Genomic DNA, 17,972 nt, shown 5'->3' with positions numbered 1-17,972 from the left:
CTAGAGGCTGGAGTCTCAGGATGATAAACGATAATTAACGAATAATATATGTATAACCAGAAACAAACTTAAATCTGATTACAATAACTTTTGGTTGTGATAGTCAGTGACGAAGCTTGAACATACACGTTGAGGGGGGTGGCCCCAATATGTATATAAAAAAATTCATAAACTAGAGGGGGGCGGGCTCAAAATTTCGGTCGGAAACAAGTAAATTTATTTTCGCCCAAAAAAGGATAAATATACACTAACAAGCATAAAAACGGAGGGGGTCGGGCTCAAAATTTAGGTCAGAAACGAGTAAATTTACATTATGTATAAAAATCTTCAGACCGAAAAAATGATAAATTTACCCTACCGAGCGAAAAACAGAGGGGGCCAAGCTCAAATTTCGGCCAGAAACGGGTAAATTTACACTATGTATAAACATTGTCGATCGAAAAATGATAAATTTACAATATCGAACGAAAAAACGGAAGAGGACGGGGCCACCCTGGCCCCAACTAAGTTACGCCATCGGTGATAGTTCTAGTGATGGGTGATGTCTAAACCCTTACATGGTAGATTTATTTATACAGTTAGCCGACTTGTTCACTACATTCATTTTATGTCCAACTAACTGACATAAATGTCCAACCACCAAACTTATTGCCAACTACATTAGTTAATACCAACTATCATATGGTCTCTTCATATCATACATTATAATGAGACACTTAGGTTCAAACTCGACATGTCCGACTCGATTAATTACCAACGGACAAAGTCTTTCTTTATTTGGGACTTAAATTAAGTATCATTATGATATCTATGAGAATAATATTTAAGGCAAAAAATATTAAAATATCAAAACCTTATCCTAAAAGTTAATAAAATATTCCACGAAGAAAAAGCGAAACCGTGGGCCACAAAACCATACATCGCACCATACCATATCACCACACGTGTCACAATCTCAATAACCAATCTCCATCATCCAACGGCCAGGATCACAGCCTTCACCGTGACAAAACCAACCACTCAGTCTCTTTAAAAAATATCTTCATTCTTATCCAAATACAAATATTACTCTTTATTATTATTATTATTATTATTATTATTATTAATATTAATAAATATCTATATCATAACAACCAGTTAGGCAGTTACATACACACACACACACAGTTTGCATTTGCATTCCAGAAGAAGAAGATAATGATAATAATAATATCAGTTCCGTTTCAATCTCCACCGTTAACTCCGCCGTTAAAGACGAATACAACGATATGTTGTGCTTCGAGAAGCCATGCGTATATACCGAAGCTTGAACCGTTTAGTCGAAGTAAACTTGATAGACTCGTCAAGGATCCACCGTTGATTCAGAAATCAGAGAACGATTTAGCAGGTAGTACCAGTATTATTATATTAATACTCTATAATTAAATCATTAATAATTAATAATCTATTTAGTTACTTCTAGTTGTTGATCGTTAATTAATAATAATAATTAAGCATATGCGTATTGAGCTATTAATTATCTATTAATCGCTAATCAGTTTATAGTTAGTTCTAGTTGTTGATATTGAATCGTTAAAGATTCTTTATATGCTCGGTGATTTAGCGTAATTATTATTAGATCAGTTATGTTACGTTTTTTAATAATAATTAGGTTAGGTTTTTTTAGTAATTAATCTATAATTAGCGTGATTAATTATAGAGTACTAGTATTATACTCTATAATATAATTAATCTCGCTAATTAGTTTTTAGTTAGTTATATTTGTTGATAACTTGAAATTGAATCGTTAATAAGCATAAGTAGTTAAGTACGTGTTCAACTGTTAAGTGTAATAGATATCAGTTAGGTTTTGTTGCTATTGAATCGTTAACCTGCATATTTGTTCATGCTGAGTGATTAATTAAAGATTAAAAACTACTGGATCCAATTAAAAACTGTTGAATCGTTAACAAGCATATAATATAAATAAATGTGTTCAACTGTTCATACAATCGCTGATTAAGCCTAAAAACTACTGGATCTAGTCTATCAGTTATTTAGTTAGTTAGTTAGTTAGTTATATAGTTGTTGATATTGAATCGTTAATAAGCATATGTGTTCAAGTGTTCATGACAGGTGATTAAGCCTAAAAACTACCGGATCTAATCGATTATGGATCGGTTTCGTTTCTGATAATAATTAGGTGTTTCTTTTAATCAGAGGTGTGTTCATGCTAAAATCAATAATTATACAGTCGATTAAAAATTAATAATTAGGCTAAATTAATCAAATAGACGTGTTCCTGTTCGCGGACTAAGCCTAAAAAACCACAGGATCCAATCGGTTATAGATCAGTTTCGTTTCTAATGGTTTTGTTGAATCAGATAGATCTGTTCCTGTTCACTGATTAAGCCTAAAAACTACAGGATATGATATAGTTGATTATAGAACAATTTTGTTTAGTTTCTAATAGTTATGTTTCTTTAATCAGATTACTGTTCAACTCTGGAAGGAGATCCGTCATATAGCTGTTGGAGAGCGTATTTTGAGCTCAAAGAACTCGAGGTAAACCTATATTATCTGAATATCAACCGTATGTTTTGAATTAAAGGTGTAAACGAGCCGAACTCGACTAGGCTTGGCTTGTTTTTACATACGAGAGCCTGAGCTCGGCTCATGAGACGTTTTTTCAACCTTGGGTTCAGCTCATTGATAAACATTAGCTAATATATATATGCTTTTTATTATTTTCTTTATATATTTTGAAATCATTAGTTAGTTTATATATTTTTTTTATTCTTTATATATTTTGGGAAAACTTTAAAATGAGCATAAGCTCGGCTTGAGCTCGAGTAGTACCTTAAAGCAAGCATTAACTCTAGTCGAGCTTGGCTGTGAATTAAATATACACAAGGCTAGACAAGCCTAAACGAGCTTCCCATACAGGGCTTGAGCTAGTCTCGATAACTAAGTGAGTTTTATTTAAGGCTCAGGCTAGGAAAAGCTCAGACCTTTTCCACCGATCCAATATCGAGTAGCTCTTGACCTGCTAGACTCGTTTCAAGCACTTTACATGATTCAGGTTTTCGTAGTAATTGATTTTATTCACCTATGAACAGAAAGAGGCGCCAAAGGAAGAGGTAGAGCGAGTGATAATCGAATCCGGAGGCGTAAAATCATTAATTGGATGTTTACACGGTATATCCGAAATTCACAAGGCAAAAAAGGAGTTACAAAACGGAACAAACATGAATTGTTCATGCTCGGAGAGCACACCCGCTGTTAAAGCTGGAAGCGCATGTCCAGTACCTGACGGACTGCCAAGGAGTCATGAAGAGATGGAGGAAGAAGAGAAAGAGAAGATGCCAGACTCTCCGTTCACGAGATTGCTTCGCGCTAAAGGAAGGTTTCCGGCATGGTACTCCCCTGCGCCTGATCACGAAACTTAATGGTATTATTAAGATTGTTTAATTAGGTTTTACTAGAAGAAAATATATGTAGTTTTGTTTATGATTATGGTGAGTGAGTTTTGCTTGGTATGTATGTATGTATGTATATATATATCTTGTTGAAAGTTTAGTTTACTATATTGCTTGTTTTCTATGTGTAATATGTTACTGTCATAAATATGAATACTGTCAATACCGGTTTTGATAATACCGACGCCAATAGTGATGTTTGGTTGGTATCGGTTTGGTATGTCATCGTATTGGTGCATTACCAGTACTCTATACTTTCTGGAATTAAAAACACATTTCGAATACGAAGTTCAATAGTATGAACATGGGGACGATACTCAGATTTTATGTTTTTATCAGTTTTGATAATACCGGCACCAATATTGATATTTGGTTGGTATCGGTTTGGTATGTCATCGTATTGGTACATTACCAGTACTCCTTTTTGGAATTAAAAACACATTTCGAATACGAAGCTCAATAGTATGAGCGTGTGCACGATACTCAGCTTTTATGGTAAACTGAGCAACAGAGTGTTGATTCTTAGAACTCCACACCCGGCGGTAGAGATAAAACACAGAATCGTGTCTAGCCAGGGTCTACAAGGCATCAAACACCAAGATATCAAGTGTGTATATAGTTATCGAATGAGTAGACTCTTAAGTTGTTCTTCATAATCATGTTACTTTTATCATAAAAATCTTATATTTTGGTTTTAAGAATCAAGTATCGAAGAATACGTTTGACAACAACTCAGTAACCGTCGGTAGACTTTTAAAGTACTTACGAAATCTTACGCATATACAACATATTGTATTGCACTAACAGCGCTCTGATATGCTTGGCCGCTTGGGTTCGGGATTTATTCTTTCTTCCAAATAAAAGAGTAAAATGGTCCATATCATGATTAACACATTGATGACTTATTTACCAATGCACTGTAAAAACATATATCAGTATTTATAACCTGCCGTTGCAGCCAAACCATTAAACCATATCAGAAACAAAGGGCCCGCAATTATATTTGTAATTTACATACCACATGGACCATCTGTGTATTTGAATACTCGCTAAACTCTGAAAAAACTATAATCGATCTCGCATGTTATGGTGGGTGGGAACTCGGTTATATTATGTATTATTTTCCTTAGTTCTAAAAACACTTGTCAACAATCAATCAAATGATATGAAATTGAATAGTAGATTGCACAAATAGAATTAAAACAATTAACATATACCCATTTGTTTGCAAGTGAAGCTAGAAACAAAAACAACTAGGCAACAATGCTTCATAATATACACCTCCTAAGCATCTAATCTAAACTAACCTTATGCCAACAACTATCTCATTTCAAGAAATCTTGAATTGAAGTTGTCGGCTCGATCCAAAATCAAAATAAACGAATTCTTCAATACCCGGCAGTTTACTCGTCAATTAACATTTATAGTTAGGGGCTTGAGCTCACATAATCACATTTCTTCTTCCTTCGTATTTCGTTAATCCCTATACGTTTATGTTTCAAGAAAACCATCATTCTACATGAACGATAATGTCCGTGCTCTTGTCGGTTTCCTTTTCATGAAGTTGTTTTCGTGCACGTAAGTTAGCAAGTCCTTCTCTTACTCGGGCAACTATCGCTTGGGTTTCACGTAGCTTACCACTATTTTCTTCGTTTCGGGCCTTTAACATGTCGTTTTCCTCCTGTCATTTGTTTAGCATTTAACATATGTTTTTATCATTTCTTCAGAAAAATAAAATAAAAATCTAACCTTAATTTTCGCAAGCGGAAGGCGAGGATCGTGCTGTCCCAACAATTTCTTTACTTCGTCTTCAAGCCCAATCACCTTTATCTTGTAATCCTCGTTTTCGATCTATAAAAGTTTAAACTTTTATTATGTGAAAAAAAGTTCAAACTCTACGCTGCAGTTGGAAAAAAGTCAAGTAAATAGTCAACAAAACAAACCTTAAAGGTTTCGTTTTCGGTTACGAGTAACTGTTTTTGTTGTTGAGTTCTCTCCACCTCTTCTTTTAGCTCCTCATTCTTCAACCGTTGACTTTCGGCTTCTCCTTTGACCAGGTCAACCTTAAAAATTCAACAAAAAGAACATGATTTGCCAACTTATATTAAAGGACAATTAAACAATTAAACTTTTAAATCGATAAATAACATTATTATTAAAAAAGGATTTCATAATGGCAAAAATACCTGGTTTTCCAGTAAATTTACGGTGGATTCCAACTCTTCTACCGACTTCTCATAAAGTTTCAACTTCTCTTGATCATAACGTTTACTGGTTTCACACGCCTTTTTTTCGATTTGCAGAAAAGGTTAATAAAACATATAGTCATTATGTTTATGCTAATGAATAAAAAAAAAAACTCACCATTTGAAAACCGGCAATCTCTGCATCATTTTCGAGCAAGAGCAAATCTTTAAAGTGCTGATCTACATATGAAATAATTCGCTCTTGCTTAAACTTCTCTAAAACTGAATAAGCATTAGTTTTCTCCTTCTCGAGATCATTATAATCTGAAGCCGCTTGTTCTAGTCTTGATAATATGATAAATAGCTCGATTTCTTCTGCATTGATCACTTGGTTTTGGTGGCTAATTTCAGTTTTAATTGCTTCATTTTCGGTTCCCAGCTTGCTGATCATTAAAACTGCTTCTTGTAGTTTTATATTTGATTCTTTAAGCTGAATCTCATATCGCTACGCAATGATTAAGAAAAAAATTAATTAGAAAATAAATAAGTACTAATGACTAATGAGAAGAAAACTAACAATCTAACAAATTTTTTTCCTATGGGAATAAAATCCTAAACCTACCAAAAAACTTAAGACTTCATAGAAAAAAATACTTAAAAAATAAATAAAATTTATCTTTTCTCGTAAATTATTGAGATATGTTCCTGGATCATTTTAGAACCTTGAAATTATTTAAGAACTCTCCACAACCAACCATTTATTTATTAATTATATTTAATATTAAACGAAGGTACTTTCGTCATTTATTATATGTAAATTTGTGATTATATATGTAAATTGGTAGGCAGTTTACATATAAAATTGCATACAATAATGGTGAAACTACCTTAAAATAATATAAAATATATAAACCAAATAAATGTCAATGAATCATCAGTTATATTCACTTTTTAACTTTAAGAAATTAAGAAAAGTTCAATGGGGTTTAGGCAGTTAGGCAGCTTACCTCTTGAAAATGAGTCAATTGCACTATTGACCTTTTCACATTTAAAGCATTTTCGATCGACCAACATTCAAGAACCGAGCTTTTCACAACATTTTCATAAAGCTCACACTCTAAAGCTTCACAAAAACCTTCCATTTCTGCAACTTTATCTTTTTGAATATTTATTCTGGCCGCAAGTGTCTCGTTATCCTCCTTATGTAACCTTAATTCGGCATCTACTTCCAGCAAGATCAAGTCTTTAAAGTGCATATCCACATGGGAAATAATTATATCTTCCTTCAACTTCTCAAAAACTTTAGAAATATTAATTTCTAAATGCGATGACATCATGCATAACTCGGTCTCTTTTGCAGATAAATCTGTCAGCAGATTGTTGATAATAAAATCTGCTTCTTTAATTTTGTTTTGCGTTTCAACAAATTTGGCCAGATAACAAGAAGATTTCACTGCTTGTTGTGATGCGTTTATCATTGCCTCCGTAAGTTCAAGTTCATATAACTACAAAGTTTAAAAAATATAAATGGTTGGAAAGTAATGTTCAAATATACGAGTAATGTGGTTTGACTATACAAATTTTGCCTTGATTTTAGTTAATAATCAAATGTCAAGAGGGTTGTAATTTCCTACAGATTTAAATAAGAATTTTCATAACCAATGTGGTTTTACTTAGTATAATGCCAAATTTACCCTTATGCGTTTAAGATGTCAATCGTCTTGGGAGCTTGCAAGATTTAACAATAAGGTTACAAAAGGGTAAAATGGGAAGATTAGTAAATAATAGCTATTCATAACCGAATTAGTAAACAACAGCGAAAACTTAACCTTTTATATATGTTTGTTATTTATAGCTAATTGTTGTTCACGCGGGAGAAAAAAAAGACAATTAAGACATTTTCATAACTAATGTGGTTTTATTTAGCACAATACCATTTTTTCCTTGTGCAATTACGATGTCAATTGACTTGGAAACTTACAAGATTCAATAATGCCACATCCTTATAAATGGGAAAATTAGTTAAAAATAGCTATTCAAATTATACTAGAAATGTGGACAATAGCTTTGCAGCAGGACCTGTTATTTTGTCAAGCAAATAGAAAATAACAGGAAAACTAGTTAAAATGTAGTTAAAAATAAATTAATGTGGTTTATCTAGCACAATGCCAATTTTACCCTTATGCTTTTAAGAAGTCTATTGACTTGTGGAAACTTAGAAAATAGTAGGTATTCAATTTTTGAAGTCGATGATTATATTGGGCCAAATTTAAACGAAACACAAACAATAACTTCACACCAAAGTTACAAAAGGGTAAAATGGGAAAACTATTGTCAAGTGAAGAAGAAATCATACCTCTTTTGCTTTATTAAACTCAACATGGAGGTCATCTCTTTCACAAGTAACACTTTCCAACTCATCTTTCAATGATTCAATTAAATTGTTTCCATCAAAAGCAGTTTTCAATTCAATAATTTTCATGGCCTTCTTTATTTCTGCCAAATCCACCTCAGCTAATCTTTTTGCTTTTATGGCATCTTCAGCGTTTTCAGTCAACCGAGCTTCGATAACCAGGCTTCTTACAATGTTTTCACAATGTTCAGATTCTAAAGATTCAAAACAAGCTTCAAGTTCTTCAGTTTCATCTTTACTTTTCAGTTCTTGTTCGAGCAAGATCAAATCTTTGAAGTGCAAATCCACATTGCAAATAATTATATCTTCCTTTAACTTCTCAAAAACTTCAGACATACTAACTTTATCTTTCTCAAGATCATTATTCTCGGCAGCCACTTGTTCTAGTGTTGATGACATCATAAATAATTCGATATCTTTGGCAGATAAATCAATCACTAGCTTCTCTTCCAAACATCTCAACTTTTCATCTTTCTCGTTAATCTGTTTTTCAAGAGCAGAATAACTGTCCTCTAGGATTTCCCTCGCTTTTATAAAATTAATTTCTTTTCTCTTCAACTCGTTGATCTCAGTCTTCACTGCTTCATTTGTATTCACCAGGTTGTTGATCATACAATCAGCTTCATTAATCTTGTGTTGCGTTTCTTCAAATTTATCGAGATAGCAACAAGATTCCAATGCATGTTGTGTTGTGTTTTTAATTACATCCATAAGCTGAACCTCAAATAGCTATGCAAGTAAGCAACAGATATTTTAAAAAGTGAATCAGTATGATACGGACCCAACATATATATGTATGTGTATATATAATGTTAAATAAAGAAAGAAAAAATACCTCTTTCTCTTTCAGAAGAAGACCAACCTCGGCATCCTTTTCCAGCAAGATACAATCCTTCAATTGCATATCCACATAGGAAGTAATTATTTGTTCTTTCAACTTTTCAAGAACCGTTGACATGTGAATTTTCTCATTCTCAAGATTAATACTTTTTGAAGCTTCTAAACATCTTAACCTTTCTTCTTTGTCACTAATCTCTTGGTTTTGGCGGTTAATCTCCATCTTCATTGCTTCATTTTCAGTCATCAGTTTGTTAATCATTAAATTTGCTTCTTGAATACTGTCTTGAATTTCAACAAATTTATCAAGATAGCAACAAGATTCCATTTCTTGATGTGCTGCATTTATCTTTGCATCCATAAGTTCAGCCTCATATTGCTACACAATTATAGAACAAAGTTAGTCGGAAATTACAAGTTTACCTTTAGTTGGAAATTCAAATTTTTAAACAGTTAAAAAGTTGGAGGATTAAATTCACCTTTCGTTGCTCTTCCATCAGATTTATGATAGAATTCTTCTCCTTTAACTCTGATAATATTTTATCAATTTCTTCATCTTTTTTAATGCAATCTTTTTGGTGTGCTTCTGACAATACCAAAGTTGCCCCTTTTAACAACCTCAACATCGTCTCCATTTCATTTCCTCGTACTTTCGCATCCTCCAAACACGTGTTAAGTTCATCTATCCTTAATTCCTTTTCAGATATCTTTCTTGCAATAACTTGTAAATTCTCACAAACCCGAGTTTGTTTCCCGTGACCAATGAAGTTTGAGGCATCATCAAGTGCATTGTGTCCCACAGCAAGAACCTCTTCAATCTTTCTGGTCAAAAAGTCAAACTCCTCAGATAAACCGTTAAAGTTTCTATCTTTCTCTTCGTACATCTCTCTAAGAAGGGTCAATTCTTGTTGGATCTCTTTTTCTTTCAAATTGTTTTCATATCTTTCTTCCTTGAAAATAGTCTTGAGAAATTCTAGCTCCAACTGTAAACCCACTACTTCTTCAGGGTATTTTTTAAAAAATTCATCGTTTTCATCTTCAGCCGAAGAAGATTCTGATATTGATTCCTGAAAAGAATAAAAAATGTTAGTTTTGATAAAAACTGACATTTCCTTTATGCCTCAATGACATCATACAATTATAACTAACAAGCAACTGAATATACCTTCATGACCTCAACGCCACCTACTTGATCATTCAGTGAAGATTTTTGCCTTTCTAATAAAGCATTTAAGTCAGAAATTTCCCTGTAGAAAATGAAGAACGGTTAAATGAAAAATATACAAAAAGTAAAATAATAATAAAAAAAAAATTAATGGGAACAGATTATGTTACCTGCAGAGTTTTGTATTTTCATCTATGCAAGAATTCAGGTTATCCCTGCACTTCTCCAACTCTTCCTGGCTCTTTAACAACTGAAATAAATTTTAGAAAAAATCAAAAAAACGTATAAACTCATAAGAGATATTTACTATTGGGTTAATGAATATAGAGGCCACCTAAGGATTCAACTTTGGTGCATTCAGGTCACCGATATTCAACTACATCACAGGCCATCCATGTATGTAAATGAACACATTTATGTTCTTGTGGCCGAAACATTTTGCATGGAAAAAATGACATTGAAATTTTGTAAAGACATAATTACATTTGAGGTGTCATGTTGGATAATGAGGTCTACACATCTTGTAGGTTAAGATCGCAGTATTATGTTTCAACATATGTAGAGCATTTTCGTCATTTGGCGTGTTTTATACTGATTCTGGCCAAAATCATATCAGATGATGAGGTAAACATGAAATGTGACCGTATATTTTTGGATTTAAAGACGTTTTGGCATGATTTTTAAGTCCTTTGTGGTATCAATAGAAAAGGTTGAATACTTGGGTGGTCTGCACATACATTATCCTTATTATATTAAAAGGTTGAATACTTGGGTGGTCTGCACATACATTATCCTTATTATATTTAAAAGGCCAAAAAATAACCTCGGATTGAAGAGAACTGATTTCGTTTTTGTCTTTTGCAGCTTCCTGTTATCATTTACATATAATTTATTCAGTTATTTTATTAAATGACTGGTAAATATGAGAATTATACACTTAACACCTAACAATCATCGAAGATTACCTTTTCCGTTCTCAGATTCATATCATTATGTTCATCAAGTAAAAGAGCCAACTGTCAAAAAAATTTACAAATGTATAATTATAAAGAAAAGACCAAAAGACAGAAGTGTGCTTGATGAAATAACTTAGATAAATACCTGATCCCGCAATTCAGACACCTCAGCCAACAGCATTTCTCTCTCCCCTTCTTCATAGAAATCTTGAAATCTAAAATAACATAAAATATTTCACGATTAACCCCTAATACTAATTATCTAATTAATATATATTTAACACTACCTTTTAAGTTGTTCCTGAAGCCTAATATTATCGACAGCGAATCGTGTTACTTCAGGATTCTTATCAACTTTTGCACGAAGAATTTTAATTTCTTCAGTGAGAGTGTTGTTTTCTTCTATAAGATAAGAATCTGCAGATATTAATCCAGAAAAAACTGACTCCATTTTCTGAATTTTGGCTTCCCGAAACTTCAACATCATTTTAGTGCACCTGTTTTCTTCTTCCCGCTGACGAACCAAACAGTTTAACTGTTCGATTTCTGCTTCGAGCTGTTTAATACAGTTTTCTGTTGACTTTTCTCTCCTTAAAGCTCCATTTAATGAACTCTCCAACGATTTCAACTATAATAACAGAAATAATTAAATACAGCCTTATACTAAATTGACAAAAAAAACAGATGACAGTCATTGAAACAGACTGCTAGTATATAGGCCTATAAACAAACCTAACGAACACGAGTAGGGCACGTATGTGTTTGTTCGTCTACATTGATTTAACCAGACAATCGATCAAACACGAACGTAAACCATCATAAACGAACGAATATAACTAAACATAGACGAATAAACATAAACGTACATAATTTATCAAACATCAATTTGTTGGGTCTGAAAAAGTAATTATAATAGACTAAATTGTATTAGGTGATATTTAATTTCATAAAAATAGACTAAATTCTTATGTCTTAATTGATTTGAATAAATTTATAAATGAATTTAAACGAACAAACGTTAACTAATATAAATAAATAAACTTAAACAAAAGTTCATGAACATAAATAAAAGAACGAAATGTGTCCGTGTTTGTTCTTTTAACTTAAAGAACAAAAAGTTTTGTTCATGCCCATTCGTTTAGTAAATAAACGAGTCTCATGTCAAACGGTTCACTGAATGTTTGGTTCTTTTACAAGCCTATTAGTATATACCTGGTTACATGAAACCCTTTTATCTTCATCTTCATCTCCATATGAACTTGCATTGCTACAATTCTCATCTTTTGAACTAAATGTTAGAGACCGTGATGTATTCTGGCGTTTCAGGATAGCAAGTTCCTCCTATGCAAATAACAACTGGACATTAGATATTATTATAATTACTAGCATTATTATTATTATTATTATTATTTTATAATAAGTATTATTATCTTTTTTTAGAAATTACCTTGAGAAGTCGTATCTGATGTTGAAGTGCCACTACATCTCCAGACGCGTCTTCATTTATCACAGCCTTTGAAATGGGAAATAAACAGACAAATATTATAGGTTTTGAATAGCATATGAAGGATTTAAGTTATATAGAAACTTTCTTACATTGTTTTGAATGAGCTTTGCACGCTGAGCAAATTTTAAAGTGTTCAAGGTCTCAACAGCAGAACTAGAAACAGAAAGCAATGTTAGTTAATTTTTTTGGTTTAAACTGCTTCTTTCACAGAAGTTCTGATAGTTAAAGTATACCCTGTTGATGGGCTAACATTAGCGATTATCATAGTTTTCGAGTTCCCACCCAGTGAATCCTGTGTCACACATTTATAACAAATTAATAAATAAATAAAATGGAGTTTTCATGAACTTAAATTAGAAAAATTTTAAGCACCTGAAGAAGAAAAGTGAGTCTGGAATCTCGATAGGGAACATGTCTTGTTCTTGCATTAGCACCATCAACAAGAACCATAATTACATGACTGTGCAAAAAAAGATTTTTTGCAGCATTAATTAGAGTATCAAAAGTCCAAAACGAAAACTAATAAAAAGAACTGCATAACAAGGTATCAACAATGATCTGCTTTCTATTTTGGATAACACACTCTATTCACAGAACACAAAACAGGCTCAAAATTTCAAAAATAAAGGTCATTCTGGTTGAACTTTTAAGTTAGCCAGTTTTCCTGATGACATGTCATCACCAAATGAGGTAGAAAAAGGTCAACATTGTCAAACTTGTTGAGTGCCACATTTCACTCAAAACAAGCTCAACAAAAAAAATGTCATTTTGGTTGATCTTCTAAGTTAGCCAGCTTAGAAGGTGACACGCCATCACCACATGAGCCAGAAAAACATCAGCATGATCAAAGTTATTGACAGTCAAATCATCAGTTTGACGAGGTTCAAACATTATTAAGTATTATTTAAAAGTCATTTAGGGTAACTGAACATATGAGCAAAAAAACATGGTCAAAGTTACCAACAGGTCAACTGGCACGTCGTCAGTTTTAACCAAGTTCATACTTTCTGATAAAAGTTATTTGCCAGTGAAAAACAAGAGAAGATAATTCGTAAATGAAATGCCCATACCCGAGTGTGGATAATGACTTGTTTATATTTGCAGCTTCTTTTAATCGTTCACCTTCAGCACCAGAAGTTTTTTGTCTGTTAAGAGAAAACCACAGAATTCTAATTCTAAAAACAAAACCAAAATACTGAAGGACAAAAAAAACAATATTATCTACATTCAGCACCTTTCTGAACCAGCTAAATCAACAAGATTTAGCCTTGCAAATCTTAAGTTAGATGTCGAATCTTTTTCCCACCTACTTTCAATAACACATGTAAAAACACTGTGTGATCGACTGCTTTCTCTATTCATATTTGTAGCAGCAACTCGTCTATTTGCAGAACCCTAAACATAAATATAGTAAGAAAATGACAAAAAAGACACTTAAGGTTATAAAAGCATAATCATAGAGTACCTGACTAAGAAGTTTAAGAATATCACCCACAGAATGAACTTCATATTCTGTGAGGTTTTCAACATACACACCCTTTTTAACATCTTCCCGCAGCTACAAGAAACACAATAGCAAAATTCTATTGAACTACGATGATACTAAATATGTCATAATTCATACAACGCATAACATACCTGCAGATTTGTGGATGAGGGATCAAGTAGATCGGTTATTTGTTCATTGTAAATCTCCAAGAAAGAACACTTGCAGGTATACTTTAGTCTTTCGTCCATTCGACATTTCTCTTCCTGTAAAAAGGCATAAGATTTGGGCATTAAACTACTTACGAAGGGCTGGATTAGAGAATAATATTGGACATTATTATGTCTAGTTCAATACCACAATGATTCTAGAAAATAAGAACTCGAATATCCTTGGTGTCATTCCTCGATTTGGGCTTGGCTTTGTTTCAAGATCATTGATTTCACCAAGCATGGTATGTGTCTTCCCACTTCCTGTCTGTAATAAGCACATGATCATATTTAGGTCAAAATCTGTATATAAATTACTGAAACTATTATCAAAAAGTATGTTACCTGCCCATATGCAAACATACAACTGTTGTAGCCAGATAAGCAATTCTCGACCATTGGCTGACCAACCATCTTAAAAAGGGTTTCCTGGTCAATTGTTTCACACGCAACATGATCAAATGTAAAGCGTGTTTCTGGTTGTGAAATCCATGTTAAGGTTTGTGCACTTTCTTGCTTTAAACATCTATTGTAGCCTTGTGAGCCGATTTCCATACCATTAAGTGGTCGGATTCGAATCAAAACCTAGCAAAAATATCATCCCCATAAGCAAACACAAACACCAATCAAAATCAAAGTATCAAACACTTATGTATACAGTTATAAGAATGAAACTTACTTGAACATTATGATCCATCCAGAAAGATGGATCTTCTCTAAGATCATAATGAGGAACCTCAACAGTATTTACAGTTGTACACGTGTTGAATGCTACAGGAATTCCTTTAGATAAAGCAGCAAAGTTCCCGGTCCGAACACCTCCATTAACAGGAGGCCTAGAACTACCTCCATTAAAAAATCCTAGATTTGGAGGTTTACCTACACTCTTTGTAGGTGTACTGTGTGTAGAATTAGGCTCCTGCAAACACCTCGGAATTGATTTACTCAGTTTAGGTGTATTTCCATTCCCAATTCTCACCTCATCCCTTGGCTCAAATCCCCACCCATACCGATTCCGATTCAATCCTCCTTGCTTTTCTGGAGTTTTCAATGCCATTCCGGATTCTAGATTCCTTACCTTCGGCTTGGTAGGTGTTCGAAATAGTTTGCTACTTTTGAGACCTGATTCATAATCAGATTTGCTAGGGTTTTGAGGTGGATCTTGAATTGTGTTTAATGGAGGCCTTGAATGAGAATCAATGCTCACTCGACCGATCGATGGCTCACGAAGGTTTACATTAACAGGCAGGTTTTCAATTTCTTCAAACTTCAAGTTTTTACCCGAATTTCGACGCGACAACTTTAAATCTCTCGACATTATAAACAGCTAAAAAATAATCAATAACCTGGAACAACAGTAGATATATATGAGCCCTAATTCGTAATCAGATTCGCTAGGGTTTAACAGCTAACAGAAAATCAATAATATGTAATAACATTAGATAACTTTGAGCCTTAATTTATAATCAAATTTGTTAGGGTTTAACAGCTAACAGAGAATAGATAATCTGGAACAACAGTAGATAACTATCAGCGCTAGTTCATAATCATATTCGCTAGGGTTTAACGGGTAACAGAAAATCAGATATGCTACGGTGTAACAGCTAACACAAAATCAATAACCTGGAACAACAGTAGATCATTATGCCCTAATTCATAGTCAGATTCGCAAGGTTTTAACAACTAACAAATAATTAATAATCTGGATCAACAGTAGATGATTAACAGCTAACAGAAACTCAATAATCTGGAACGATATGTAATTATGAGCCATAATTAGCAATCAAATTCGCTAGAGTTTAACAACTAACAAACAATCAGTAGTCTAGAACAACTCTAGATAACTAACAGCTATCAGAAACACGATAATCTGGAACAGCAGTAGATAATTAACAGCTAGCAGAAACGCGGTAATCTGGAACAACAGTTAATAATAACATTTAACAGCTAACAAAAACTCTATAATCGGAACAACAGCAGATAACTATAAGCCCTAATTCATAATAAAATCTGCTACGGTTTAACAGCTAACACATTATCAATAATCTGGAACAACAGTACATAATTATGAGCCGTAATTCGTAATCAAATCCGCTACGGTTTAACTAACAGAAAATCAATAATCGGAACAACAGTCTATAATCATGAGCCCTAATTCGTACGCAAATTATGAGCCCTGATTCCTACACAAGTTCGCTAGAGTTCAACAGCTAACATAAAATCAACACTATGTGACAACAATACATAATTACGAGCCCTAATTCATACTCAAATCCGCTACGGTTTAACACCTAACAATTAATCAATAATCTGAACAACAGTACATAATTACGAGCCCTAATTCGTAATCAGACTCGCTAGAGTTCAACAGCTAACATCCACTACATAATTATGAGCTGTAATTAGTAATCAGACTCGCTACGGCTTAATCGGAACAACAGCAGATAACTATGAGCCCTAATTCATAATCAGAATCGCTAGAGTTTAACAACTAACATTCGCTACACAATTATGAGCCCTAATTCGTACTCAAATTCGCTACAATTAACACCTAACAACTAATCAACAATCCATAACAAAAGTAGACAATTACGAGCCCAAGGTTTCGAGAGAAAACTTACTTTGAAGCTTCGAGACAATTACAAGCCCTAGTTCGTAATCAAACTCGCTAGAGTTCAACCTCTAACATTCACTAGATAATTATGAGCTGTAATTAGTAATCAGGATCGCTACGGTTTAACAGCTAACATAAAATCAATAATCGGAACAAAAGTACATAGTTACAAGCCCTAATTCATACTCAAATTCACTACAGTTTAACAACAAGTAACTTTCGCAGTTTCACTACACAATTACGAGCCCTAATTCGTACTCAAATATGCTACGGTTTAACACCTGACAACTAATCAACAATCCGTAACAACAGTAGACAATTACGAGCCCTAATCCGTACTCAAAATCACTACGGTTCAGCACCTAACAGTAAATCAACAATCAGTAACAAACAATACATAACTACAAGCCCTAATTCATACTCAAATTCACTACAGTTTAACACCTAACAACTAATCAACAATCTGTAACACCAGTAGACAAGCCCTAACTTGTAACAGTTAACAAATAATCAATAATCTGTAACAACAGTAGACAATTACGAGCCCTAATTCGTAGTCAAATTCACTACAGTTCAACACCTAACAACTAATCAACAATCCGTAACAAACAGTAAACAATTACGAGCCTTAATTCGTAAGGTTTCGATAGAAAACTTACTTCGAAGCTTCGAGAAAACACTAATGAATGAAGCTGTGGTTGATGCTTGTTGTTGGTTCCATGGAGTTAAATTAAATTCAAATCAGTTAAAATGAATGAATGAATTAACGTCTAGAAGTTGTTTTTGAATACTTTATTTATGATTTGGATTTATTGGGATATGAGTTGGAATCGGACGGCTGAGATTTGTGGATGGAATTTGAAATTAGTGAGTTTGAATGTAGATGTTAACGGCTATGTATATATTGAATATATTAATATATTAATGAAATGTTTTTTTTCATTGGTTGTAGTGTTATACAAACACCACCAGGTGATTTATACGAGTTGTATATGCCAGAATAATGTCATCATGTGTCTCGGTTTATACGGGCCGTATAGGCTGAAAAGTTGTCATAAAGTAGATTTGTTAATTATGCAGAGGCCAACCGCTCAGGGCTCAAATGACAATTTTTCGGGATGTGCGATAGATAGAGTATATG

The 17,972-nt window shown here is 33.3% G+C and overlaps 1 protein-coding gene and 1 pseudogene across 2 annotated transcripts; one reads left to right on the top strand and one right to left on the bottom strand.

The window, feature by feature from the left end:
• Positions 1–1,197: 1,197 nt before the first annotated feature.
• LOC143631393 (CCG-binding protein 1 pseudogene) lies at positions 1,198–3,617 on the top strand (annotated as a pseudogene). The gene is made up of 3 exons (XR_013153345.1): positions 1,198–1,387; positions 2,471–2,544; positions 3,099–3,617. The product of XR_013153345.1 is annotated as a CCG-binding protein 1 pseudogene (transcript).
• Positions 3,618–4,865: 1,248 nt separating this feature from the next.
• Positions 4,866–17,658, bottom strand: LOC143631408 (kinesin-like protein KIN-12C). Its single transcript, XM_077100177.1, has 28 exons — positions 17,491–17,658; positions 14,897–15,563; positions 14,563–14,802; positions 14,366–14,485; positions 14,161–14,274; positions 13,988–14,080; positions 13,757–13,917; positions 13,593–13,667; positions 12,895–12,982; positions 12,756–12,814; positions 12,612–12,675; positions 12,463–12,528; positions 12,228–12,356; positions 11,303–11,643; positions 11,161–11,230; positions 11,025–11,075; positions 10,883–10,927; positions 10,230–10,309; positions 10,060–10,141; positions 9,374–9,961; positions 8,893–9,273; positions 8,001–8,786; positions 6,652–7,149; positions 5,823–6,149; positions 5,645–5,743; positions 5,402–5,521; positions 4,978–5,139; positions 4,866–4,941 (listed from the first exon to the last, which is right to left on the bottom strand). Exons 2-28 carry the CDS (start codon positions 15,533–15,535, stop codon positions 4,900–4,902), a joined length of 5,520 nt encoding a protein of 1,839 aa, XP_076956292.1. The 5' UTR covers positions 15,536–15,563; positions 17,491–17,658; the 3' UTR covers positions 4,866–4,899.
• Between the last annotated feature and the right edge of the window lie 314 nt (positions 17,659–17,972).

Source organism: Bidens hawaiensis, unplaced genomic scaffold (genome assembly GCF_021521415.1).
Source record: "Bidens hawaiensis isolate Kalapana, Puna unplaced genomic scaffold, B.hawaiensis_p1.1 tig00006068_1, whole genome shotgun sequence".
Classification (NCBI taxonomy): domain Eukaryota; kingdom Viridiplantae; phylum Streptophyta; class Magnoliopsida; order Asterales; family Asteraceae; genus Bidens; species Bidens hawaiensis.
This window is presented reverse-complemented; position numbering and strand designations above follow the sequence as displayed.

Excerpts from the sequence above, each read along its gene's own strand:
- LOC143631408 (XM_077100177.1), bottom strand. The coding sequence starts at position 15,535 with ATGTCGAGAGATTTAAAGTTGTCGCGTCGAAATTCGGGTAAAAACTTG. Across the intron at positions 11,231-11,302 it reads CTTCAGGAACAACTTAAAAG|ATTTCAAGATTTCTATGAAG; the intron begins GTAGTGTTAAAT and ends ATGTTATTTTAG. Across the intron at positions 7,150-8,000 it reads AGTTTAATAAAGCAAAAGAG|TTATATGAACTTGAACTTAC; the intron begins GTATGATTTCTT and ends TAAACTTTGTAG.